Here is a 27526-nt window from a genome sequence, read left to right as displayed (position 1 = left end):
AAAGATGTATCTGGTGTCAGCATTGGTCTCAATCTCGCTGTCAGAAAGAGTCCCTCTGGATACCTTTGTCGCCAAGTTGTGTTTTCCCTGCATAGTTTCACCAGCAGTACTGCTGTAGTCACTATCCGCTCCCAGAGTTTCCCCAGAACTGTTACTGACCTGGGACAACATAGAACAAAAAAAAATCAGTAAGTTCCAATACCCCTAGCTCGGCCAAATAATCAGGATGCATTATGTTCCATTGTCGAGGGAGAGACAGAGAGGGGGGAGATGGTGGGGGGAGAGGGAGAGTGAGAAGTTGAGGGGGAGGGGGCAGTAGAGGGAGAGGGGGAGGGAAAAGGGAGAGGGGGAAGGGGCGGGAGAAGGGGAGCGGGAGAGGGGGAGGGGGAGGGGGAGAGGGAGAGAGCGAGACAGACAATGAGAGACAGACATTAGCCTCACTGGTCTATAGTTTCGAGACTTTTCCATGTAACTTTGATAGAGGCACATTAGTCACCCATTTGCCAGCACTGGGCCTGTACTCGCTGGAGTTTAGAAGGATGAAGGGACACCGCATTGAAACTTACCAAATAGTGAAAGGCCTGAATAGAGTAGATGTGGAGAGGATGTTTCCACGTGGGAGAGTATAGGACCAGAGGCCATAACAGAATAAAAGGACGTATCTTTAGAAAGGAGATGAGGAGACATTTCTTTAGTCAGAGGGTGGTAAATCTGTGGAATTCGTTGCCACAGAAGGCTGTGGAGGCTGTCAATGGATATTATGGATATAATCCAAGGTGGAGATTGATCGATTCTTAATTAGTACACATGTCAAGGGAGAAGGCAGGAGAATGGGGTTGAGAGGGAAAGATAGACCAGCTATGATTGATTGGCGGAGTAGACTTAATGGGCCGAATGACCTAATATTGTTCCTACAACTTGATCTCAGCGTCCTATACCTGTCCCATGCACCCTCATTTTTCCTGACCAGAATAGTTTTTCTGAACTTCCAAGCTTTTTCCCTCACACCTGCTTTGGCCTTAATTGTAACAGGAACATATATGCCCTAAACTCTTGTCACCAGTTTTAAAATCATCCCATTTATCAGATATTCCTTTGCCAGAAACAACCTACTCCAATCAACTTGAACAAGTTCCTGCCTAATACCATCAAAGTTGACCTAGGCCCTATTCAGAAATTGCCGTCTTTATACATAACTGTCTTAAAGCTAATAGAACAGTGATCGCTGGTCCTAACACTTGCCTTTCCCAATTTGCTAAGAGTAGATCCAGCTGTGCCCACTTCCATGTAGAGCCCTATAAACCTTCCATGTAGAGCCCTGTAGAAACCTTCTTGAACACATTTTATAAATAACACCCCAAGTCCTTGGGACTATGAGTCCTAGCCTAAATTGGGAATGTTAAAATCCCCCACCCTGACCACCTTATTAGCCTTATAGATGCCTGCAATAGCTTAGCATATTTGCTCCTCCAATTCCCACTGACTATTTGGGGGCCTGTAGTACACTCCCAACAATCCCTCTTTATTTCTTAGCTGCACCCATGCAGATTCACTGGATGAGCCATCAGTAATGTAATCTCAGACTAATGCTGTGACATTCTCCTCGATCAATAAGGCAACACCCTCTCCTCTTTTACCCCCATCTGTACATCTCCTTCAGTTCTGGTACACTGCCAGTCATGTGCCTCTGTTAGCCAGGTTTCTGTGATAGCTACAACATCCCAGTCGCACTATCCATGCTCTGATTTCATCCATCAGGCCTCTCACAAAATAAGTACAATTAAACCCAACAGTCCTTCCTCACTCCCTTTCATGCCTATTTTGTCCAATGAACTTTTTTTCAGGGAGTCCAACCAGTCACTGACTCGCCTTTCAAGGCATCCATTCTGCTGCGACCTGAAATTGATTTGCCAAAACCTGCCCTCGGACTTGCTTTCAAGGCTCCCACTCCCTGACATTGACTTGCTCCAAACGAGTCAAGAATTTGCTTTTCTGCTCTGACCTGAAATTGAAATCTATTCAAAATAATCTGAAATCTACCACAACAGAGTTCTTTCACCATCCCATTGACATTCCATCCCAAAGCAACCCTCAAGCTATCACACTCTGCACCGCAAACCAACTTTTATCTCTCTTTTCCGTTTCTGATGCAGGAAACTGAAACGTGAACACCGTTTCTATTTCCACAGATGCTACCTGTGGAAATAGAAATAGTGGTGATTTTCAATTGCATGATTATTGGTAGCTTTGTGCTTAACCAAGGCCATTTCATGTTGAACTTTTGGAAGTCAGAATACATTATGCCAAAGCCTCGGACCATATGGACTGGGGAAATCTCTGTTCACAATTTAATCGTGAAATTATTCTAGACCGACTTTTCACAGGGAAAGTGGGCTATATGCTGCTTCACTTCATCACACTGGAAGAACACCATGCACACGCCTCAGCTCATCACTGCCCTACCACGGTGCTGCTTTCCGATTCTTGGCTGGTGCTCCTGGTGAGTGCAGGCGGTTCAGAGCTGGTGATAGACTCACAGTCACTCTTCTGGTGCAGGTGGAAGTTGGTGAAAGCATTGTTGAGAAGGTGGGAGGGGACATTTTAAAAAAGGTAAAAGGAAGAGAACAGAACAATAATGGAGAGAGTATTACTTGCAACACCCAAGAGAAAAACAGTTTAATTGCAAAAGTTTAACCAGACTCATCGTATATTAATTAAGAGGGCTATTGCATTCAATAACTTGTAAGGAATACAAAGATTCTAAATGTTGTCTTTTGATATGCATTTAATCTGATAAAACTAGCAACCAAGTCGGGATTGCCATTTCACAGGGTTCACTTTTAACACGTTGTGGGCCTTTTTCGTATCTCCTGTTTCATCGCCCACCAGCCCCAATCCAAGGTCGTGTCCAATCAACTACGACAGAAATTATCTTATTGTGCTGTTCGGATTTTTAATAATGTTGGAATGGAAGATAGGCAGTTAATATAAATAGGATTGAAAGTGCTGTGATTTTATAGCAGATGAAAACCAATGCAAAATTCAGGGAACTCTGGGTTAAAGCCTTGAAGTTGAGTATTTAACCATTACGCCATGCACTGTTACACCCCCCCCCCCCCCCCCCCCCCATAACCCCCCTTCCAATCACCCACCCTAGCACGTTTTTCAAACTCTTTCACATCACTGGATAACTTGGGCCTCAATGCTCTGCCTTCACTATAGTCTTTGCCTATCCAATCCTTTCCGAGTCAGTGAAATTCAATCTTGCGTTGGATGGGAAAAGGCATTATATCGAAGAAATAAGTCTTTGGTCTAAATTCAAATAACATTCCATTTGATGATATAACCAAATAAAGGTTTTCAACTTAATTACCCGAGTTTATGCTAATGACAACAAAAACAAACGAGGAGTTGATGGGCATGTGTGAAATACCACAGGTTGCAGGGTTACAGATAAATAAGGATAGAGGGAATGTTCCACAGAAAATGGGGATAAATTGATTCAGGAATCATTGCAAGGACAAGAATCCTTCTTCCACTTTGGTAGTTGTATCACCAACAAACATCCCCTCTCACTACGCCCCCACCCTTACCCCACAGCCAGCCCCAGGTATATCACCAACCTCATAATGAACTCCATTCACAATTTTAAAATCAGATTCCTTGACAGCTTTCCCCCCCGGAGAGACCTGAATATGGACAATATCATAATGCACTTGCATCTATGAGCGACTTGTCTCAACTAGGTGCTGGTGCAATGTGTTTAATGCTATACGTTTCTACTAACCGTATCGATGATTTGCAAGGACTAACCTGCAAGCTTGTTACACTCATGCCGCTATCCGCACTGATTTGTGATTTCTTCTCATCTGGGTCGAAGTCTGGTAAGTGTTTTGGGCTCTCAGTACCTACAGGCAACAGACTCGACATCACGATGCAGGAAGATAAATGAACTGTACCGATTCAGTCTGTAGTCACTTACTCCGTGACTCTCATCCACAGTACCAGAATGATAGAGCTTCTAACAAAACCAGAGACCAAAGCTGTTTGTGTTCCACTGCTACAAATTTGAGGGGTGTTTTTTGTAACAGGGTACATGTTTGGCAGCTTTCAGATTAGAGTAAATCGGTTTAATTGTAGAACCACTGGGACTTCAGCACATTCATCCACCCAAATTAATCAACATTGCCGAATACATTACATTTTTTTACCGCAACTTACATTTTTTCACCACAAATGAAGTAAGCCAGTCCAATTATGATGGGCATGCAAATCAGCTACAAAAACCAAACAACTCTGAGTTGCATCATTGCATAAATTGAATCATTTCATTTTTCATTTTTTCATTTGCTGCATACAGAGCTGTCTGCCCAAATATTGTTGTTGTTTTGTCACTTTCCCATATCCTTGTATCCTTCCCAATCTACATCTTCGCTTTGAAATATTGCAAATAATGCATTCCCCATTTTAGCCTATCTATACAAACGTCTTGAGTAACTTCATCAACATTCAGCTGGCGCTAATCCTCAGTCTAAACCGCACCCAACTCACCTGCGACAGAAACAACTGTTCACTGTTTCTCCTCTTAAAAGTCTGCTAGATTTTAACAAAGATGTTCTCAACAGCATCCCAATACCTTTTCTTCCTGTTCGAGTAATCACTAGTGCTGATTGTCAATTTAGCAAAATTTGGTCATGATTTAACTGCACAAACAACAAGTCCCATTCATTTAGAAAAAAAAAAACACCCTGGACACCAAGGCAAGGTCAAAGAAGTTCAAAGGGATTTGGGCAGCAATGGAAGACAAAGAGCAGAACTCGGTGCTGACACTTTGGTCAGTGATCAAATGACCCGTTGGCCAAATTGTACATAAGCATGCGGTGCAACTACACAGCAATGAGCTCACCCCCACTCCACCACACCTGCACCTTGCAAGATTAACGGGTGAGAAAGAGTGCGAGCGAGAGAGAGAGAGAGAGAGAGGGGGCAAAGAGAAAAAGAGAGAAAGAAAAAGGACTGAGCTAGAAAGTGATGAAGAGGTACACAAACCTAACAGCATGTCTACAGGTGAGAGGGAATGAGTCTATAGCACATTTTGCGAAAGACTATGTTTGAAACAGAAGACAGGCTAGGGCACCTAGCTACGAAAAGTAATAAGTATTTTTTAGAACAGGCCTGAGTTATCAAAATCCTTACTCTGTTTTTCCAAAGCTTTTTGTTTTCTCACATCCTGGTGCTTGTTCCATAACTCTACAACCAAAGATGCATTGCAAGCAGGAAAGAAAGACAGAGAGAGTCAGAGATTGGTTGGATAGGAGAAATGGAGGACACAACACAACCAGGAATTCATTCTCCAATAGACGACTTCTCAGTGATCACGTGAGAATCAGTGAAGCACAAGTTCATCTGCATGATTCACAAGTGGCCTCGATAACCTCTGCTCAGTCTCAAAACTTTCTACGCTCTAGAGGAGAACTCTGACATCCCTTTCTTCCAGTGCAACCACAGAGCTACACCACAGCCCATAACCACACTCAAGATCTTCCCTAACATCAGCATTTCCAACCATCTCTCTTTCCTTGGCTATCATAAGTGTCGTCAGGCAGTTGGAGTAAATGCGCCTGAATGTCCTTCAAGGAATGGCGATGGGGAGTGACTCGACCAGAAACGTCACCCAATCCTTCTCTCCAGAGATGTGCCTGTCCCGTGGAGTTAAACCCCTGTCTCACGGTGCGAGTTGACCCACGAGGTACCCCGAGTTTAAAACAAATTTAACTCGTGGTAATCACGTACAATTAACGTAGCGGGAACGTCGGAACTCGTGGACGCAACTTAGCGACTCGTGGCGCTAACGGCAGGGACCCGTGAAACTTGATAACTCTTGAAAAAATTCAAACATGTTTAAATTTTTCCACGAGTAAAATGTACTCTTGAAGTTAAAAATTGAACCAAGTTGTAAGAACGTAGTGGCCCGTGCGTTTACCTTAGTGACTCGTGAGTCCACAACTATCGTGATTTCATTTGGACTCTTCTCTGCCTTCAGGATTATTCCAAACATTTGTCACTCTTTGGGTAAAGCAATTATTTTTCTGGGTTTATGTTCTAAATATACTTTCCATTTGTTTCCACTTACAGCCCCCAGGTTAATAAATTATCTGACTATATTTAAGATTGTTTAAGTAATCTGCCTGTTGTAACTAAACACTGCAATGGTAATGTGTGGCATGGTGTGAATTTCCTCAAAGAATAAGTCAATGGTAGGATGGAATACACAAGTGCCTGGTGTAATCCCTGTCAGGGCACAGGTTGGTTTACATCACTCAAACAGAAGACTGTCGTTCACGAACCTATGTCAACATTATTATAAACTCGCTACATGTTTCTCGTCTGTTTTTACTACCATATTAAAATGGTGACAGTGAACATTTGTGTCAAATCCATTTTATGTTGATGTTTGAATAAAATATACAGACGTATATACTACTGAAGTGTATGTAGCAAACATTATTAACTCTTTGCAGTCCCCTTAAGGCACGTTTTCTTTAAAAATGAACTGTGGAGTGATTTTCTTTTGCATTGGGGGTGTTGAATTGGAAATTAAGCGGTAAACCTGATATGGGTCTTTAAACCGTGTATATAGAAGAACTAATTCCATGTGCGTGAGACCGGGGGGTGGGGGGGGAGGTTAATTCATAATTATTATGACCAGCAGAACGGAGGAGCAAACCTCCAAAGGTACAGGTTTGTGGGTTCATTGACTTCTGTAAATTGCCACTAGTCTGTGGGATGCGAAAGTGGGATAAACGAGAAATTGGGTACGGATGATCGATGGTTGGCGTGGACTCGGTGGGCCAAAGGTCCTGTTCCCATGCTGTAAATGCTAAACAATTACATAATGTGGGAGCAAATCCCTGCGGTAGAGAGCGATCAAGTGGAGTGTTTCACTTAAAGGGAGGCCTCGCAAATAGAGGAAGAATGTAGGGGTAAAAAATACTCTGAGAGGCGAGGAAGTGGCCAATGTCCCTGTGAATCCGATACATCGCCAACTTTGTGTCCTGCCTGTAGACCAGGGATTCTGTCACAATCTCCGTGCGCGTCAAGAATGGCACCCGCACTGAGAGATTTACATGGTTTGGTTATGGGGGGTCATAGAGTGTTACAGCACGGAAAAAGTGCGGTCCAACTTGTTCATGCCAAGCTAGGTTCTTCCTGGAGGGCTTGGGTTGCAAGATGAAGGTGGATAGGTTTGAGTTTTTTTTCTTTGCAGTGCTGGAGGCTGAGGGATGACCTCGTCTCACATTTGGCCTCTATCCCCCTAAACCTCTCATACCCACCAGGTTTCTGCAGAATCTACAGTACAGCAAGGCTTGTGTTCCATTCAATATTTCCGCCACCATCTCCCACTACTGTTGTCTTGAAACACAAAAGTGCTGAACTAACATCTGTGGAGAACATGTTACGGATCGCCACCCTGCACTTGGCTGCTAGGTTAATTTTGATTTTAGACTGCAAAGGATCACTTGTTGTTTTCCAAATGACGTGCAATCTGTATTTATTGCATCTTTGGAATATCCAAAGTCTCCGCTTTTCCATTTCAGAACATTTATTCATCAGGCATTAAACAAGGGTCTGAAGAGGGGTCTCGACTCTTCCTTTCCCCAACTCAAAGCCGCAGGATGGAGATGTCTTCTTTGACACTGTTGCTTATTAAAACAGACCTTCATTCAACCTTCATGAGCGGTTGGCTCAACAGTAACTCGGGAGAGGAACTTAGTAACTCGGGAGATGAACTTGGAACATCACAGAAATGACAAGTAAACGGCAAACTTAGTCAAACCCGTGGGAACTCAGTTAAACTCTTGATCATACACTTGGAATCTCGTACACAACCACGAGTTTTTCACTCGGGGTACCTCATGGGTCAGCTCGCACAGTGAGACAGGGCTATTACTCCAGCATTTCGTGTCTATCTTGGGAGTGACAAGGGTTTTCCACCTGACACCAGCAGAACTTTCTTCCTGCACTTCAAAGAGTTCAGATACAAACTACGTATATTCCTTTCAAGGGAAGATATGAAGCATCCAACTAATGCAACCTGATGACAAAAGTGAAGAATGTCAAAATCAGGAAATGGAAGCTTCAGATAAATGTTAGGTGCAAGATTCAGCTAATAAATAGGAAGATTCTATAAAGCACAGAAGGAAAGTGAAAGGTTAATAGGAGAGGGAATAGGGTTAGGAAAGATTAGCAGACATTCAATTGACTCTAAAAAATTGAAACATAGATAAAGAAATGCATCTGTGGTATCTTTCATACCCTTTCATGGCTACTTCTGATGGGTGTAGCTACAATTGAAAAATATAATTCATGCAGCTTATTTTACACAGTGAGCTTCCATAAACAAAGACCAAATAATGCGTTTTTAGCAATGTTTGATAAGCAAGAATATAGACAGGAAATTCTGTTCGTTGAAATACTGCAAAGGAATATTTTAAATCCGTGAGTGTTACCGTGCATTTCTGTGACTGAGAGTCTGAAGCGGGACAAATTTGTTAGTTGGGTCTGTACCCAGTGCTGCAGTGTGAGTAAAAAGTAACCATTTTTTTCATCACAAGTATTTTTTTTACTCGTGGACATTTTTCACAGTGTTGAAAAAAACGTCACGAGTTTACCCGATTCCCCGTGTACCTACCGTTACTCGTACGAGCCGCTACATGACATCCACGAGCTCCTACGTACCCGCTACGTACATTACACAAACTCGAATCAGGGGAGAACTCGGGAGAACTCTTGAATTACCTCGTTCAGTGGGACAGGCCCTTTAATATTGCATCATAGATGTTTTACATCCATGATTCATCATTTTGGATTTGATCGATCAAATGGACTTATTTGCAATCTTCCCGACTAAGTTGTTCTCTCTACCCACTCAGTAAGCATAGTCAGCACTTTAGGAGTGATGGTAATTACCCTTATGTCTGAAGTTTATCAGATAAATTTACCCTTCAGGCTTTCCTAGAGAATTCACTACTGTGATGCATGCCCCCTGGATCTGCAATCAGGCTTAACTTTCATTCTCCAAATGTGTGCAGTTTTGGTCTCCAAATTTGAGGAACGACATTCTTGCTATTGAGGGAGTGCAACAGAGGTTCACAAGGTTAATTCCTGGGATTGCAGGACTGTCATATGTTGATAGAATGGAGCTTGTATACTCTAGAATTAGAAGGATGAGAGGATATCTTATTTAAACATATAAGATTATTAAGGGTTTGGACACCCTCGAGGCAGGAAACCTCGATGTAGGTTCCCAATGTAGGGGGAGTCAAGAACCAGGGGCCACAGTTTAAGAATAAGGGGCAAGCCATTTAGAACGGAGTTGAGGAAAAACAGAGGGTTGTGAATTTGTGGAATTCTCTGCTTCAGAAGGCAGTGGAGGCCAATTCTCTGGATGCTTTCAAGAGAGAGTTGGATAGAGCTCTTAAAGATAACAGAGTTAAGGTATATGGGGAGAAGGCAGGAAACAGAGTACTGATTGTGGATGATCAGCCATGATCACAGTGAATGGTGGTGCTGGCTCGAAGGGCCGAATGGCCTATTCCTGCACCTATTGTCTATTGTCAACCAGACTTAGATTAGTTTTAAGCCCCAGAGCATGGACTCTAATACCTGGTAAAGTGGGGGTGGAATTGCAACATAACAAGCCTTGCAAAATGCGGGAGTGACTCCATAAAATCCAATTTGGTATGGATATTCACTAGTACCAGGCATACAAACGCAGGCCTGGCAATGACACACATACACACCCCACTGGACACTGTCATCCACATGCTTTCTTGTCACAGAGGGTCTGCGGTGTTCAAGATAAATGCCTTGGCACCATGTTGTGTTCTAAAACATGCACAAATGAAGTACACACCGATTGAAGCCAAAAAGTTTTCTTCATTTAGACTCCGGGAGTCATACTCGCCCAGCCCCTTGTTGACGGTGGCTTTAGGTGGGACTTGTAGATGTGTCACTGGTGCATTGAGGGGCTTCATATCTCCCTTTGAGGGCATGGGCTCCTTCCTACCAATAAAGGGGCTTCCCTCTGTCGGACTCCGTTTTTTCTTGTCCGGCTCTGAGTCAGAAGGAAGAGAAAGCAGAGACAGAAGCAGTGGTAGTGAATGTAGAATGGTCACTGAGCAACTCGTTAACACAAATACAAACAGTCCCATAGTTCTACGTTACGTTGGAAGGTGGAAATGTGAAACAGACAACCCGCTGCCAGTAGGACTTAGTTTTGAGCTCAGGCATGTCATTAACTAGTGTCATGTGCAACGGTCCCTAGTGGGGCAGGATGAAGCAATATTTCGCGCTGCTGTGTGTCCGGGCAGTGATGTCTGAACCCGGTGATGTGAGTCCGAGCAGTGGTATCTACCCAGTGCTGTTTGCATCCGTGCAGTGGTGTCTACCCAGTGCTGTATGTATCCATGCAGTGGTGTCTGTACCCAGTGCTACTATGTCCGATCCAGGCAGTGTGCCCAGACAGTAGTGGATGGTGAATGGTGGTCCCTGACGCATCTGCGTTGAGACGCGGTGTTCCTCCATGTCAGGGCAGTGGGATCAGCAGCTGTTGTCAGTCTGCTGTGAAGTGCACAGCATTATTTAGCTGCCTGTCACAGCTAAAAAGTGAGTACAAGGTGTGCACAATAACCTCCCTATTCTGTTGGTCCTTTCCCTTTCCAAATGAAGTCTTACTTTTGACGCATAGTAGTTTAAGAACAGTTGAGTGTCTTCTTACCTTTGTTGTAATAGTGAGTGTGAGCGATCTCAAGTAGGGTGAAAACGCTGGCCATTCCCCCCAGGCCAGCGTTGCTGTATGAGTGTTCCAGGCTGGCCACACAACACTTCAGTAGGTCCAACATCCCCCTATAAACCTTCTTACTGATCTCCTGCAATAATAGCAAAGCCCAACAATCACCACCGAATGCAACAGATTGCAGCTTGCATCAATAGTACCCAATGGCTGTGAGGGGAAGGGGGTTGTGGGGGTGGGTCTGGGTAGGGGGAGGTAGCGAGGTGGTGGTGGTGGTGGGGGGGGGGGGGGTGGGGCAAGGAAGGGGGCGCAGCGAGGAATGGGGTGTGGTGAGGAAAAGAGAGCTAGTGAAGGGGAGGAGGGAATCAGGAAATGAGGAGGGAGTCAGGTTTGAGATGGGGAGGTGAGGAAGGAGGTGGGGGCGAGGATGTAAATGGGGGACAAGGAGGTAAGAAGCAGGGGTGGGGGAGGGGGGAAGTGAGGGGTTCGCAAGGGGCAGGACAAGATAGTTGGGGCAGGGAATGTGGGCTACCGAGATTGTGATTGAGAGGTGGTGAAGGGTGTAGAGTGGGCCAGTGCTGGAAGGAGGAATAGGAAGAGGACCGATAGATTGTAAGTAAGTAATTTTTATTTATATAGCATTTTAAATCAAATCACGTTGAAGCCAAAGTGCTTTACAGAGAAGAAATTTGATTACCATACATCCATATAAAAGAAAAAAGAAAAAAAAAGACACAATACACTATAGGATTCAACATGAACGTCGCCTCACAGCAGAATCAACACTTTCCACTGTGAGGGAAGGCACCAAAAAGTCCAGTCCACCTCATCCTAGTCCACCCGAGGTCTAGGCCGAAGACTGTGGTGCCTATGTCTTGATTTCATCATGAAATGGCAGGCAAGGGTTAGGGAACGGCAAATCTTTATGAAATATCTCCCAGGCCCACTTACCACATCCTTCAGGATATCCAGCCGAGCATCCTCCTCAGACTGGATTGTCCTGTTGAGTTTGCTGAGGACAAACACACGGAGCTGCTCATTTTCCAGGAGTCGCCGTACCTTCTTCATGCTTAACCATCCAACACCTTGCCCGTCTAGTACGTTCTGTACAAGCTCCTTCAGGAACTGCTGGTTCTCACTGTAACACCAACAAGTTTCTGGTCACGACCTGTACTGAGAACTTGAAGCGGCTCACACAACTCCCCTCTCCACAGCCCCCTCTCCTACCATGTCCCGCCTGTTGCTCCCCATCTTCCAACAATGTCAGCCTGTCATTTTCTCGCCCCCACTGCATTCCGCATGTCTTTCCCCATTGCATGCCACCTGTCGTTCCCCTTCTCCCACCATGTCCTGCCTGTCGTTCCCCATTGCCCAATGCATCCTGCCTGTTGTTCCCCTTCTCCCACTCTGTCCTGCCTGTTGTTCCTCTTCTCCCATTGTGGCCTACCTGTTGATCCCCATTGCATCCCACCTGTTGTTCCCCCTCTCCCACTGTGTCCCGCCTGTCGTTCCCTCTCCCACTGTGTCCTGCCTGTATTTCCTCCTCTCCCACCTGTCATTCGTCAATAGTCAATCGTGGGTTTTTTGATTGTCACATATCAATTGTTAAAACAGCGAAATTATTTTCCTTACAAACAGTCCAGTAAAGTATCAACATACCCCTGATCACCGAATGTACAGGAATAATCTACAGAACCACATGCAGGAGGCGCCGTGTTTTATCGCCCTGTTCACAGTCCACGCTCTAGTTCTAATGAGTGGTGCCTGTACCAGGCAAGTCCCAGGCTGTTGCTGGCCTCCAGCTGTCTCCTTCCTTGAATGCTAAGTCGCTCCCTTTCTTACCACATAATAGCCCTGAATCTCTCACCCACACCATGTTCACCGGCCTTGCTCTCTCTTCTCTCACTGTACCTGCTGTTGTTCGCTCTGCCTTGCGGTGATGGAGACTCCCTCTTCACAGTCGGGCTGTGTTTTATGACTGATGATTTCTGATCCACGAGAGCTCGCCTCGTACCTGAATTAAGTGAACCCACAGTGTTAGATGAGCCATGCTCATTGCGCAGGATGCAAACACATACAAGTTCTGAGAATTAAATGAACGCAGTGTAAAAATACAAGTCAGACTGGGATACAAGTGCTGCAATCATACAGAGACTTGGAGGAGAGCAGGATAGAATGCTGGCTCAGAATGATGTACGTCCAATCTTGGGATTGCAGTGTCGTGGTGGAAGAACTCAGGGAACCAGGGAAGGCTGCGACAAGTAAATACAAAATGTGAGTGGTGAGGATGACTGCTGAGCAGAGTGTGCAGTGTTTGGATGTGAGCAGCACCTCAGGGGAACAGGTAGGAACAGCTGGCTGGAAGGACCCTGCCCTGTGGTGGCTGAAGGGTATGCGGCCTCACTCTGGGGAGGGGTGGGAGACGGTGACTCCGAGGTAAGGGTTGAGCGATGGTGATGCCTGGGAATGGGCAGGTGGGGTTATTGGAACATGGGAGGCCGCAGGAGCAATGGGGGTGGTGATGGGTGGGGTGGGGGTGTGGGATGCGATGGGGAACAGGAGACAGATCAGAGCAGAGCTAGTGCAGAAATTGGACAAGTGGATCTTGCAGGTTCCTGTACATGCGCCTTCAGAAAGACGGATGTGCCATTGGGGGTTTTGGCCTCAGTCATCCTTTCAGTGAGCGGAAGCTACCTACCAACGTTCCAGTGACAAAACCCAGCTCCTCCTGCAACACCCCAAACCAGGCAAGGAGAAATACTGAATTTGCAAGGGGTTTGAGAAGGCATCGTAAAGGAATACCATTGCAATAGCCTCAAAGTGCAAGGGACGGACGGACCGAAAAAACTGGGCAAAGACAGGGGCCTCTTTCATTGGAATGCCAAGGATACACCGATTTCTACATAATTATTTGGGAAAGGCAAATCCCTGTGTGCTGGAAAAGTGACAGTTAAAAGCTATTGAGACAATCTGAGAGCAGCGGCTTAAAGTGGGTGGGTAAGAGGTGCGAGGAGGCAAGGTACGGGGAAAGGCAACTAGGTTGCTAGGCAGGAACATGGGGGATTATGGAAGTGAAAGGAAGGGTCTGTGATGCAGATTAGAACAAAATTGTGATGAGCTGGGGAGGGGGATGATGGAGACTGATAAGCAAGTCAGGCCTGGAAAGGGACAAGCAGACCACCCAATAGCAAGGGACAACTGAGAGATGTAGTGGGAGATAAAGGACCAGGCAAAGGAGCTGGGAGCAAAGCTTTTGCCCTCATCACATGCAACACCAACAAAGCACCGGATGAACTGCGCATGAGAAGCAGACCGGCACCAACAGGACCATGAGTGAGCTGAGATGGAGGGCATCTAACACCCAATAGATGGGGAGGGCAGGTCAAGAATTACGAACAGCCTGATGAGGGAGGCAGAGCATTCTGGCGAAGAGTAAGACAGCCCATGCAAGAGACCCACCTTCACTACCCACTCCAGCTTCGGTAATAATCTCCATTATAGTATTTAGCCCAAATACTGGGACACAAAATTACAGTTAGTGCTCATTCAGCAAAACAAGAGTAAAATAAATCAATCCAACATACGAGCCAGTCAGTCCAACAGTATTCCAGGGGTCAGCAAGGACAGTATTGGCTTCCTAATAAAGACTGGTCTTTACTCCACCAACTGTGCTGAGATCACACAACGACATGCAGTCAAAGAGAAGCAGTGAGCTGGTGACCAGCTAACATCTCTGGAAAAGCAGGGAGTCTGATGCTTTCAAATGACACTTTACTCAATTGGAATTTCAGCCTGAAACTGTGCTGTTACTTTGTTCATCACTCCTAACCCAATCCAAAGGCAAGAGGATCAATCTTCCTGTTCGTTCACACACCCTATTACTGACCTACTGAAGAGCCCATTGGAATACTGATCAGGCAGAACTCAATAAACACAAAGCTGGGCAAGGAGCAGAAAGCACAGAGGCACAAAGACATCCAGTCACAAAACAAACAAAATAATGTCCTCAAATGTGCATCGGTTGTTAAAAGACAAACAGATTAGTAACACAGACTTGAACATTCAGACAGAAGAGCAGGCAGGCTGGATGGCGAGCCAACACCGAGGGCAGCACCAAGAGAGCACGGGGAAGAAAGTGCCATGGCTGCAGGGGCAACATGCAATCAACTCTGGGCAACTGGCATCAGGCGGTGCACTGCACAGGACGTAGCACTGTCCAGAATATACAGTATAGCCACAAGGAACTGCAAATGCTGATTTACCAAAAATAGAGAGTGCTGGAATAACTCACTGAATCAGGCAGTATCTCTGGAAGGCAAGAATAGGTGGTGTTTTGGGTGGGATCCCTCTTCAGTGCCAACCCAACACGTCACTTATCCATGTCTTCCAGAGGTGCTGCCTGACCTGCTGAGTAACTCCAGCAGTTCTGTATCCAGAAGCATGCAGGGAGTGTTATGCCTTCTTCAGGCTGCCAAAGAATGAGTGAACAGTGCCCAAGGAAGAAATGCAGTCAGTAAGGAAGGCACATTACTATAGGAGAAACACTTGTTGGAGTGGCACAGTGCTGGAGGAATGGCAACAAGGGTACGCTGCATTGTCGACAGAGTTATGGGCCTGTCCCACTTAGGCAAATTTTTAGGTGACTACAGGAGACTATGGGTCGCCATAAGTTCGCAGGTGGTTGCCGGGGTTCATGGTTGTGAGCAGTTCCCGCATTTTCAGAACTAGTCATGGCTTCATTCTGTCATTCATACTGACAGAGACTATAAACAGTGGGAGCCCCCAGTGGAGAGTATCCTATCACATTTCTAACTCAATCATTTTCAGCAATTAATTCTGCACTGCTGAAAATGAGAAGAATCTGTAGCTTTGAACGGGGTAAGAAGCTCTGCCCAAGGTGTGGTACCAAGGAATCTGCTTTGAGGTGCGCAGTAACAACTTGTCACTGTTGGTAATATCTGGACTTCTCTACTACAGAGGGTTGTGGAGGCGAGATCGTGGGGGGGAATGAAAAAGTAGATACATTTTTGAAATATCAGGGAATTGAGGGCTGTGAGGATCTGGCAAAAGAAGATAGATGATGGTTGGGCAGGACAACCATGATCATTTTGAACAGTGGGAGGATGAGCCTGTTGAATTTCTCCTGTTTTTACTTTCTAAATTTGATGTGTTATTGTGGTGTAGAGGCTTACATGGTCCAACAACATCATGAGTAACGCCATCTACGGCTATGTTCCAGATAAGGTCGGACACAATACATATCTGAGGAAGAGATTCCAAAATATAATCCAAAAAGTCCTCAATGGTGGCAAAAATAATCTGTAGTGGTGACATGACCCCAATTATTAAGGGCATCAACTGCCAAGGTCATAAGGGACTGAATGAGCAGAGTCCTAAATGTAATACACACAGGCTTCTGATAGATCTAAAGCCCAGCAATTATGTAAGATTGACAAGATATGGCTTTGTTACCTGGAGGCCCTTAACAAAGAATGCACACAATTTGTTTGGCACCCACATTAAGGAGGATTTGCAGCCGTCGCCATGTCCAAATCACTGACAGAGACCATAAACAGTGGGAGCCCCTAGTGGAGAGTATCCAATCACATTCCTAACTCGATCATTTTCAGCAGTTAGGAGTAAGCTAATCCACCACAGGATTCCCTCGCCTCTGACCTCTCAGGTCCTGGCAACATCCTTGTAAATCTTTTCTGCACTCATTCCAGCTTAACAAGAATAACATCCAGTTCTTGTATCCAAAGGTCTCTGGCTTCATCAGCATTCCTTAGCATCCTATCATTTATTGTACATATCCTACTCTTGTTTGACATGTCAAAATCCATCACCATGCACTTGTCAGGATTGAATCCCATTTTCCAACACGACACCCAATTTCCCATCTGATGCATGGCCTAATGTGGCCTTCGACAACCTGTGGATTACCTTCCCACTGCCCTGGCTCCACCCAATTCTTCAGCTAATGTGTACCCATCTTTGCTACTAACACGCTGCCAATTTTCATATCATCTGTAAACTGACTAATCATTCCTCCTATATTTACATTCAAGTCATTTCAAAGGCCACAGCACCAATCCTTGCAGTAGATTACTGGTCAGAGACTTCCAACTGGATAAGCATCCCTCAACCACTGGATCCAATTTTTGGATCCATTTGTTCAGCTTGCCTTGGATCTCGTGCACTAGCATAAACCAACTGACAATGTGCGACTTTGCCAAAGGGTTTACTGAAGTCCACGAGAAACAACATCTACCGTTCTGCTTTCCTTGATTACTTCTTTAAAAATATTAATCAAGTTAGTGAGACAAGATTTCTGATGCACAAGACCACACTGAATATCTATAATCAGTCACAAAGTGCTGGTGAACATTGATAGGTGACGTTTCAGGTCAAGACTCTTCTTCAGACTGATTGTAATTGGGGTCAGAAAGTTGGCAGAGAGCTGGGGGCAGAACAAAGCCATCAAGTGATTGGTGGATACAGGTGAGTGGGGATTTTGATTGGCAGATGAGTTTTTGATTAGCAGATGGTTAGAGATGGGCAAAACGCCATGAGATAAAAGAAGATGCATGAAATGTGATGCCAGAGGAAAGCATATGGGTGGATGAAGACGGGCATAAGGGGGCTGGATAGTGGAAAAAATGTATGCGCATCCTGGTGTGGCACATTGGGGGGAGAGAAAAGGGAAACAGGATGTTGTTTATTAATTACTTAAATCGGAGAATTCAATAGCGTTGGATTGTTAGTTACCCAAGCAAAATATGAGGTGATGTTGCTCCAGTTTGTGTGAGATCTCAGGCAATTGAGAAGGCCCAGGAGAGAAAGGTTGGAATGGGCATGTGAAGAGGAGTTAAAATGGTTAGCATCAGGAGATCCTGCAGGATTGAGTGCAAGTGTTCGGCAGAACGGTCGCCTTTAGCTCGCCATGGTCTGCTGTCTCACAGAATTTCCAATAATTTCAATTGGGCGAGAAGTACTGCACATGGGTTAAGCTCTTATATACCAACTCAACAGCTAGAATATTGACAAACCAAATGTTATCACCTAAATTTAATTTATCTAGAGGTTGTAGACAAGGATGCCCGCTATCCCCGTTATTATTCGCCCTTGCTAATGAACTATTAGCAGAAAGTGTTAGAGCCCACCCAGAAATATATGGGTATAATACTAAAGATACAGTTAATAAAATTTCTTTATATGCAGATGATGTATTAATATACATCACAAACCCAGAAACTAGCATCCCAAACCTGTTAAATCTTATAACTCAATTTGGCTCATTTATCGGGATACAGAATTAATTGGAACAAAAGTGAAATTATGCCAATAACGGAACTCAACTTACATACATTGCAACAATCCCCCTTTAAAATAGTAAATAAAACATTTAAATATCTAGGAATTTATGTGTAAGAAATATACTTCTTTATTTAAATTAAATTTCCCACCTTTACTGAATAAACTACATAAGAATATTCAGTACTGGAAAACACTTCCTATCTCAATGTTTAGTAGAATTAATGCTATAAAAATGATCTTTCTCCTGCAATTATTATACCTCTTTCAATCAATCCCGATATATCTTCAAAAAAGGTTTTAAAAAAAAGTTGATTCCATTGTCACAAGTTTTATTTGGGATTATAAGAATCATAGAATAAGTAAAAAACATTTATGTAAATCCAAGACGAATGGAGGATTAACTTTACCAAATTTTTTGTTTTACTTCTGGGCAGTTAATATTAAAAATATGAACTTCTGGTTAAAAGATATGGATCAGCAACCAGATTGGTTAAAGATGGAAAAGGAAGATTGTTTGCCTTTTAAAATTGACTCGATTCTGTTAGCTCCCATAAAACTGAACAAAAAAACCTATAGTGAAAACCCTATAATATATAGTGGTATACGAATTTGGAAACAATTAAAAAGACTTTAAAATTGGACAATTTATCACTCTTTCTTCCCGTTGTAAACAATCCTTCATTTAAACCCTCTAGGTTGGTTAAAGGTTTTACACAATGGAAAAATTATGGAATTAAAAAGGTGGGACATCTTTATAGGAAAGGCATTTTTCTTTCATTTCAAGAGTTACAACAGAATTATGGACTACACTCAAATAACTTTTTCAGATATTTACAACTTAGAGATTATGTTAAATCACATACACAAGATTATAGAACTAGAAAGCCAGAAACTTGATGAATGTTTGAATAAACATCCTAATACAGATAAGTTCATATCTCATATTTATAACACCCTTTTAGACAGTGAGGTCCCATCGACGGAATTATATAGACAAGCATGGGAAAATGAAATAGACCAACCTATAATGAAAGATATTTGGGATGAAAGTCTACAACATATACATCAATGTTCATTAAATGCCAGACATTCTTTAATTACAATTTAAAGTATTACATAGACTGCATTACTCTAAAACAAAATTAAATAGAATTTTCCCACATATCTCTTCTATCAGTGATAAATGTCAATACTCAGAGGCTATATACTTTTGCAGAGTTAATATATAATTGATAAATGAGGATCCCTATTAATCTGATAGCTGGAATCCCATCTATTAACAACATGTAATTGATATACTAAATGTGTTTTGATTATGATATGTACATGTTTCTAATAAAAATATTATTAAAATTAAAAAAAATAATAATAAATTCCAATAATTTTTCATCCACTGATGTAAAGCTCAAAGGCCTGGAGTTATCCCCCCCCCCCCCAAAAAAAACCTGAACCTTACATGTGGCTACAGAGCCAAAAATCTACTTTGAAGCCCAGCAATCTCCTCCTTTGCCCCCCACAATAATCTTGTCAGGCCATATAAATTTATCCTCTACAAATAGATCTAAAACACCTCCTCCTTCTTAACACCAGTCTGTCCACGAATACCAATGCCATGAGCTCATGATCTTCCACCTCGTTCATCTTGGTGTACATATTTGGCTACCTTTCTATATTTGACCTATAATAACTTTACTACTAATTTCCATCCTGCATTCAAATTCACTTGGAGCATCTCCGACATCTCCCTACCGTTTCTTGATCTCACCATCTCCATCACAGGAAACAAACTATCATCTGACAAACTAAACCCACTGACTCCGATAGCTATCTAGACAACAATTCTTCCTACCCAATTTCCTGTAAAGACTCTATCCCCTACTTCCATTCCTCCGTCTATGCCACAAATGTGCCCAAGATGAGGTGTTTCATACCAGGTCATTGGAGATGTCCTCATTCTTTAGGGAACAGAGGTTTGCCTCTTCCATTGTAGATGAGACCATCACTAGGGTCTCCTCAATATCCCGCAGCTCCGCTCTTGCTCCTCCTCCCCCCATCCGTAACAGGGACAGAGTCCCTCTTGTCCTCAACTTCCACCCCATGTCGTTGCATACAGCACACAATCCTCTGACATTTTCGCCTCCTCCCACCGCTATCCACATCTTCACCCCTTTCCGCAGAGACCGTTCCTTCTGCAACTCCCTGGTCAACTCGTCCCTTCCCACTCAAACCACCTCCTTCCCAGGTACTTTCCCCTGCAACCACAGGAGATGCAACGCCTGTCCTTATACCTTCCCCCTCGACTCCGTCCAAGGACCCCGACAGTTTTTTCAGGTGTGGCAGAGGTTCACTTGCGCCTCATCCAACCTCACCTACTGCGTCCACTGTTCCAGGTGTGGACTCCTGAATATCGGCGAAACTAAGCACAGGCTCGGCGATCGTTTCGCTGAACACCTCCGCTCAGTCCTACCTGATCTCCCGGTTGCTAAACACTTTAACTACCCCTTCCATTATCACACTGACCTTTCTGTCCTGGGCCTCCTCCATTGTCAAAGTGAGGCCCAGCACAAATTGGAGGAACAGCATCTCATATTCTATCCCAGTGGTATGAACATTAACTGCTCTAACTTTAAGTAACCCTTGCTTTCCCTCACTCTCCATCCCCTCCCCCTTCTCAGTTCTCCGACCAGTCTTACTGTCTCCGACTACATTTTATCTCTGTATGCCTTGTTATTTCCTTCTCCCAACTAACAATGATCAATTCTACATTTTCCTTAATCTCCATTCACTTTGTCTTGTTTTCAAACCTTACACTTCCTTGTCCATACACTTCCTTATCTATGTACCTCCCACTCCCCTGACATCTGTCTGTTGAAGGGTCTCAACCCAAAATGTCATCCATTCCTTCTCTCCAGAGATACTGCCTGTCCCGCTGAATTACTCCAGCATTTTGTGTCTCTCTTCGATTGAAACCAGCATCTGCAGTTCCTTCATACAGGACCTATAATAACTACTAGACAAAGTAGGACCCGCTGGGTCCCAGCATCACACGGGAGGGCTGGTCACCAACGCAATATTCCACCTCTCAACCAATTTCAATATTGCTCGCCGGGGGGGGGGGGGGGGGGGGGGGGGTGCTGTCTGCTGCGCTAGTATGGGTGTTGTAGGCCGAAGGTACTGGTTTCCAGAGGGCTAGTATAGACATTGTGGGCCGAATGGATTATTCGGCTGGCACCCAACTGTTGCAATGATTTTAAAAGCCAAGCCAAGGCAATCAATTGGGCTGCAGCCACCTGACAACCAAAATTCATTTTGTGAACACAAACTTTTAAAAAAGGCAAGGCAAACAATTGGGCAGCAGCCACTTTACAGCCGCATCGAGGGGACTCACCATGGAGTAGACGTGCGTTCAGAGAGCAATGAGCCTGTCACTTCCTTGGTCTGGCAGAGACAGAGTGAGGGACTACACTTCCAGGTTTTATAGTCCCTCCCCCTGCTGCCAGCGGGTGCAGCAGAGAGAATGGCATTTTAAAAAAAACATTAATATCTCTCTGATTTTTCATCGATGGGAAAAATCCTCCGGTCCCGGAAGGCAGAGGGGGGCTCTGAGTGAGGTGGCCAAAAATGACGGCCATAGGTGGCGGCGTTCTCTCGGAAATCGCAGCACAGTGGGCCAAAAGCGGTCAAGATCAGACTTTTAGTAATATAAGATAAGATTCTACTCGACATTGCGATAAGTAAAGTACCCCACAATAACTATTCTGTAGTTTTTGCACTGCAGTAATTTCCCTGGATATTTGCTCCTCTGTATCTTTCCAACTCTTTGGTGACACAGATAATACTCAGTGGTGGAGTGTCATAGTTCTAACCAAACTGTTTTTGTTGCTCATCCCAGTCTGCAACATGTCTCCAAGATTGCAATATTCTCAGTCAGTCATGCAGCACAGAAGAGGACCCTTCAGCCTATCATGTTGATGCAGATCATCGAGTACCTATCCATACTAATTCCATTTCCCAGAATATTTTTTTTGTCGATTCAAGTACTTGTCTAGATGCTGCCTAAATGCTGTGAAAGTCTCTGCCTCCACCATACATTCCAGATTCCAAACATCCTCTGTGGGAAAATATTCTTCATCAGATCCCTTCATTTCCCTCACCCTAAACATTTACCCTCTAGGTTTTCACACTTCTACTATGGGGAAGTTTCCTACTCTCTACCCAATCTATTCCCCTCATAATTTTGTACACCTCCAACAGGTGTCCTCATAAATCCATGGAAAATACCAGCCCATCCAGTTACAGCTCATAAATAAAATGTCTCATCACAGGCAACATCCTGGTGAATCATTTTTGCAACATAAGCGCATAAGACATAGGAGCAGAATTAGACCACTCATCCCATCACGTCTAGTACACCATTCAATCATGGCTGATTTATTTTTCCCCGTTCAATCCCATTCTCCTACCATACCAAAGTTTTATAAAGTTGTGTTGTATATTTGGGTGCTTGGAAATGACTTAAAATAACACTCGGATACGGGAGTAAACTAACAAGCTTCTTTATTCCAGGACGCCACCTTGAGTCTCCCCTGCGCATGCGTCCTTGCACAAGACATCACATATGCTAATTATATCACTTACCTAACACTCCTCCCCCTTTAATGGAGGCAGGTAACACCATTTCTATTACATACCTAACACTCCTCCCCCTTTAACTTGGAGGCAGGTAACACAGTTTCTATTACATACACCGCACTCCTCCCCTTTTAACTCAATTTCACCTGCACGGTATATGCTCTTTACCTAAAATATAATTGATTAATACACTGTTGCAAAATGGTATTATTAAATACATCTTAAAATACATCCTCATAACTGTCATAATCCGATCTAAACCAGCACATATTTTTTTCATTCCACCCATCTTCCTTAAACCAAATACATTACCCCTTGCTTTATGTGTCATCATTTCCCGTTCCTTTATGTGTAAATTGTGAACACTTTCTAATTGCTCTAGCTCTGCCTGTATCTCTGCTTCTTCCCTTTTAAATGTCCTAATCTAATTTGCAAATTTCTTCCTGTTCCTGATATTCAGCATTTCATTTTCTGGTTCATGTATTTGCTTTGTTTTCCTCTTTGTAGGTGGGATCTGACCCATGGCTGCAAGATTTCGTTCTCTAGCAGCTTCCTCTGTTGCTCAATTTCCTAGCGCTGCATATTTATCTGCTCTTGTTGCTTAATGACATTCTGCAATGCATAACCATTTGTCCATTGCTCAGTGAAGGAGGCTCTATGCTGGACTATAGTGAAGTGTCCTAATCGCAATCGGTCCAGCATATTTTTGTCTCGACCGACAACCCTCTCTTCTTTAGACTTTTCTATTAGCACTTTTTCACTCATTGTCACACATTTATTTAACCGTTCTTTCTATCGCTTAAGCCTTTTCTGTTGTTCATCTATTTGTCTTCTTAAGTCACCTTTTTGGTTCTTCATCAAGAAGTAGGATCTATATTGTCTTTGCAATACAACAGTGGCTTTGATTTGTGCTCTGTATAGTTTTCTTGCTTCATAAGCACGGTAGTGGGACTGCACTATAACTGCTGTATAATTCAGCTTGAGGAAGTCTTTCCAATAGCGTTTAAGCCTTTTGTATCGTTTAAGCCTTTTTTGTTATGCCTCTATTTGTCTTAAGTCTTTCCTATACCAACTCATACGGAGTACTGACTGACTTTTTACAGTAGCTCTCTTTTGCTTAACCCACTGCCTAACCACCATACTCTTGTAAGCAGCCTGAATGGTAATAGTTGCATACCCCATTGACAGATATTGCACAAACTGGGAATGCCCTATTTTGCATGCTTTGTACCATCTCTGGATTGAAATGACTGCTTGTCGCATAGCTCTGTAGCGTGCCCTTGATCGGTAACCACGGTATGCAGCTTGCAGAGTGACTACAGCTGCCACTTGCATCAAGAAATGTTTTCTTGTAATGCACATCATTATGAATGACTTAGTATGACGTGCTGCCTTGATTTTCTCAACCAATTCTCTGGCTTTAATCCCGCGGCAGAAGGCCTGAATACAAACCACTGCTTTTCTCAAACTATTATAATGTCTCACGTGGACATCTCTTATCTGGCAAGCTCTGTATCGTTGCTGTACCGCAATGGAAGACCAGCGTAGTTTCTTGAAATACTGACACTGTTCATGCATCTGATAATAAGTCTGTATGACCTTGGCAGATTTGTGTATGCACCGCAATTGCTTTCAAACAACCATTCCTCGGTAGGCAGCCTGAAGCAGTACAACGCTTCTGCGTACCTTCATGGAAGTCTTGCGATCACTTTCCATTTTGAAGGTGTGCCCTATAATGGGTTTGTACTATTATAGCTGCCAATCTCATTGCCCTGTATGGACGGTTTACTCTGTGCATTCTAAATACTGCTTGTATAACCGTTGCTGCCTTCTGTTTGTTCCAGATCTCTCTCCGTACCTTCATACCCTTGAATGCAGCTTGAATAGTTAGGGTTGCCCTCTGGATGGCAATGTACCTTTGCATTTGACTTTTGTCCCTTTGCCTTCAACCTTTTGCACTTGACTTTTGTCACTTTGCCCTTGACATTTTTCCTTTGAGGGACTCCCTGCCCTCTAGTTCAGGCTCCTTGCCTCTGGATGCACTTGGAGGTTTTGGCGAGAAATTAGCCATTAATGCCTCCTTACACTCCTCATACTTTTTATCCGTGGGCTTTGTTGGCCACAGTAATGTACGCAAGGTGTGATAACCCTCTCTTCCTAAGCCTAATATGAACCATGCTCTCTTCTTCTCCTCTGCAGTGATATAATTGGAAATGAATGTAGCCTCCAAGACTTCAGTCCATTTCTCAAAATTACACCGAGAATCTAACTGGGGCAACTTTCCTACCATTTGAATAGCCATGCTTCCTGTTGCTATTCAGGTGCACAATATTCTGTTCTCTCACTGTGTTTTCTGCCGTGGACTTAATCCTTTTACATTCTAAGAGATTATCCAGCCCACTGACTATTACTTTATCTTATAATAATAGATTTATACTAATAACCAACATTTCAGGTTAATAGCCAACTAGAACATTTTAAACCATATTCCTGCTATGCACACATATTTACTATTAATAACACAGTGACCAATGCATGACATCCAAACTGTCCTGCTTTTACTGTGAAGGAATAGTGAACAATGCATTACATTCAAACAGTGCTTTTATTGTGAAGGATTCCACTGGTCCAGCTTGTCGGCCTATGGACTCCGGTGCATCCTCGACCTCTCAGATTCTCCAGAGATTCTCCCAAGTATACTGTTGCTGCTGGCTATTCCGGATCTCCGATACTACAGCTGGCTCATCCGTTGCTGTTTTCTCCGCTGTCTCAATGACTTGCCCGCCAAGTCGACTCTCGCTGCTCCGCTGACTTGCCTGCTGTTTCCTGTGGACGCCCTGCGGAAGGTAAGTCTCTGGCTCCCCACTGCTCTGTCCGTCGAGGCTCCACAGTGCGGTCTCACTCAGCTGGGCCCCGCTGCTCGGCTCGTCACTTGCTCCACGGCCTGCCTGGCTGCTGCTAGACCCGCTGCTCGGCTCGTCGCTGGCTCTCCGGCCCGCCTGGCTGCTGCTAGACCTGCTTCTCTCGCGTCGGGACTGTGCCCCGCCATCGGGGCTGGCTAAGCGCTGTGTCCCGCTTTTCTTGCGAGGACCCACTCTTCGCTCGGGGCCGGACTTCCTCTTACGTCTGGGCTTTTCCCGCTCTCGGCCGTCTCTTGCGACCGGGGTTTCTCGCCTCTCGGCTTTTGTCCGCTTCTCTCACTCGGCCGGGTCTCTCATTCGGTCGGTTCCGCTTCTCTCTCGCGGTCGGCTTTCCCATTCGGCCGTTCCGCTTCATTTGCACGGCCGGACCATCTTTTCTGCTCACGGTCGGGCTGACTCTGCACCCGACCGGGCTTTCTCTGCTTTCTCCCCTCACCGGGCTGACTGCTCCCGGCCTGGCTGAAGACTCAAATTTCGTCGGTGGGTCTCCGGATCTGCCCGTGGCCAACACGGTACGAGGCCCTCACCCAACGTCTGTGGCTGCTGCTTGGGCCTGGCTGTGGGTAGCACAGCCCTGGAAAACGTTCCATATAAGTTGACACCGTCGCTCCTAGCTTCCAGCTGCGCTCGGTGACCCTTACTGTCCCGCTTGTCTTCCTTGCGCTCTTGCTTCCCGTTCCAACCTTTATTTTCTTGGGCACCAATTCAAAACCATTTGGCGCCAAATCTTTTTGCTTGATGCTGTTCCACTTTGTTTCCAAATACAACCGCTATTTTAACTTGTTTTCGTTTTTCTTGGCATTCTTTGTTTTTTTTGTGTATTTGGGTGCTTGGAAATGACTTCAAATAACACTCGGACACTGGAGTAAACTAACAAGCTTCTTTATTCCAGGACACCACCTTGAGTCTCCCTGCGCATGCGTCCTTGCACAGACATCACATATGCTAATTATATCACATACCTAACACTCCTCCCCCTTTAACTTGGAGGCAGTTAACATCATTTCTATTACATACCAAACAAGACGCAACATGACTTCCAAATTTTCATATTGATTGGCCCAGCTGGTAAAAAATAAGTATGCTGTATGCCTTCCCCACCACCCTATCTACTTGTGTTGCCACTTTCAAGGGGCTAAGGACTTGCACCCCAAGATCGCTCACTACATCAACACTCCAAATGGTCCTAAAATTAACTATAGACTTTACTCTTGCATTTGAACTCCAAAAACACACCTCACTTTGTCTGGATTAAACTCTATCTGCCATTCTCTCCCCAAATTTTGAAATGATCTATATCCTGCTGTATCCTTTGACAACCTTTCACACTATCCACAACCTCACCAATTTCATGTTGTTTGCAAATTTCCTAATCAGACTACTAATTTATATTGTTTAAATAATTTACATATGTATTGTAAACAATGAAGGCCCCAGCAATGATTTTTGTGGAACCAAACTGGTCAGACATTCAGTCAGAGAAACACCCCTCCATCACTACTCTGACTTCTTTTGACAGTATCCAACTTACCAACTCCAAATTCCATGTGACAAAACCATCTGGACCAGCCAACTATGAGTAAGTGTCAAATGCCTTAGTAAATCCAAAGTAGACAACGTCCACTGCACTATTTTCATCAATCATTTTCCTCACTTTTTCAGAAAACTCAATCAAATTTGTGAGACAGGATTTCCCCGCACACAAAGCTATGGTAACGATCCCTACTAAATTCATGCTTTTCCAAATTTGAGTAAATCCTGTCCCCAAGAATCTTCTCGATCATTTCTCTAGCACTGATGGAAGGCTCACTGGTTTATAATTTCTGAAATTATCCCTGTTACCCTACTTGAACAAAGGACC

General features: G+C 44.2%; 1 protein-coding gene across 1 annotated transcript in view; it reads right to left on the bottom strand.

Annotated features, from left to right (window-relative positions):
* The window catches only part of madd (MAP-kinase activating death domain), a 196347-nt gene that overhangs the window by 44617 nt on the left and 124204 nt on the right, over positions 1-27526 (bottom strand). Inside the window, exons 16-24 of the mRNA XM_055649954.1 lie at positions 14255-14311; positions 12707-12809; positions 11747-11933; positions 10781-10931; positions 9917-10117; positions 5197-5250; positions 3814-3908; positions 2467-2547; positions 1-159 (exon numbers count right to left, since the gene is read on the bottom strand). Of these exons, the coding sequence (XP_055505929.1) occupies positions 1-159; positions 2467-2547; positions 3814-3908; positions 5197-5250; positions 9917-10117; positions 10781-10931; positions 11747-11933; positions 12707-12809; positions 14255-14311 (1088 nt within the window). The remainder of the gene's footprint in view (positions 160-2466; positions 2548-3813; positions 3909-5196; positions 5251-9916; positions 10118-10780; positions 10932-11746; positions 11934-12706; positions 12810-14254; positions 14312-27526) is intronic.

The sequence above is a fragment of the Leucoraja erinacea genome, chromosome 18 (assembly GCF_028641065.1).
Source record: "Leucoraja erinacea ecotype New England chromosome 18, Leri_hhj_1, whole genome shotgun sequence".
Lineage (NCBI taxonomy): Eukaryota > Metazoa > Chordata > Chondrichthyes > Rajiformes > Rajidae > Leucoraja > Leucoraja erinaceus.
The sequence above is the reverse complement of the archived record's forward strand: the minus strand, read 5'-3'. Positions and strand labels throughout refer to the sequence as shown.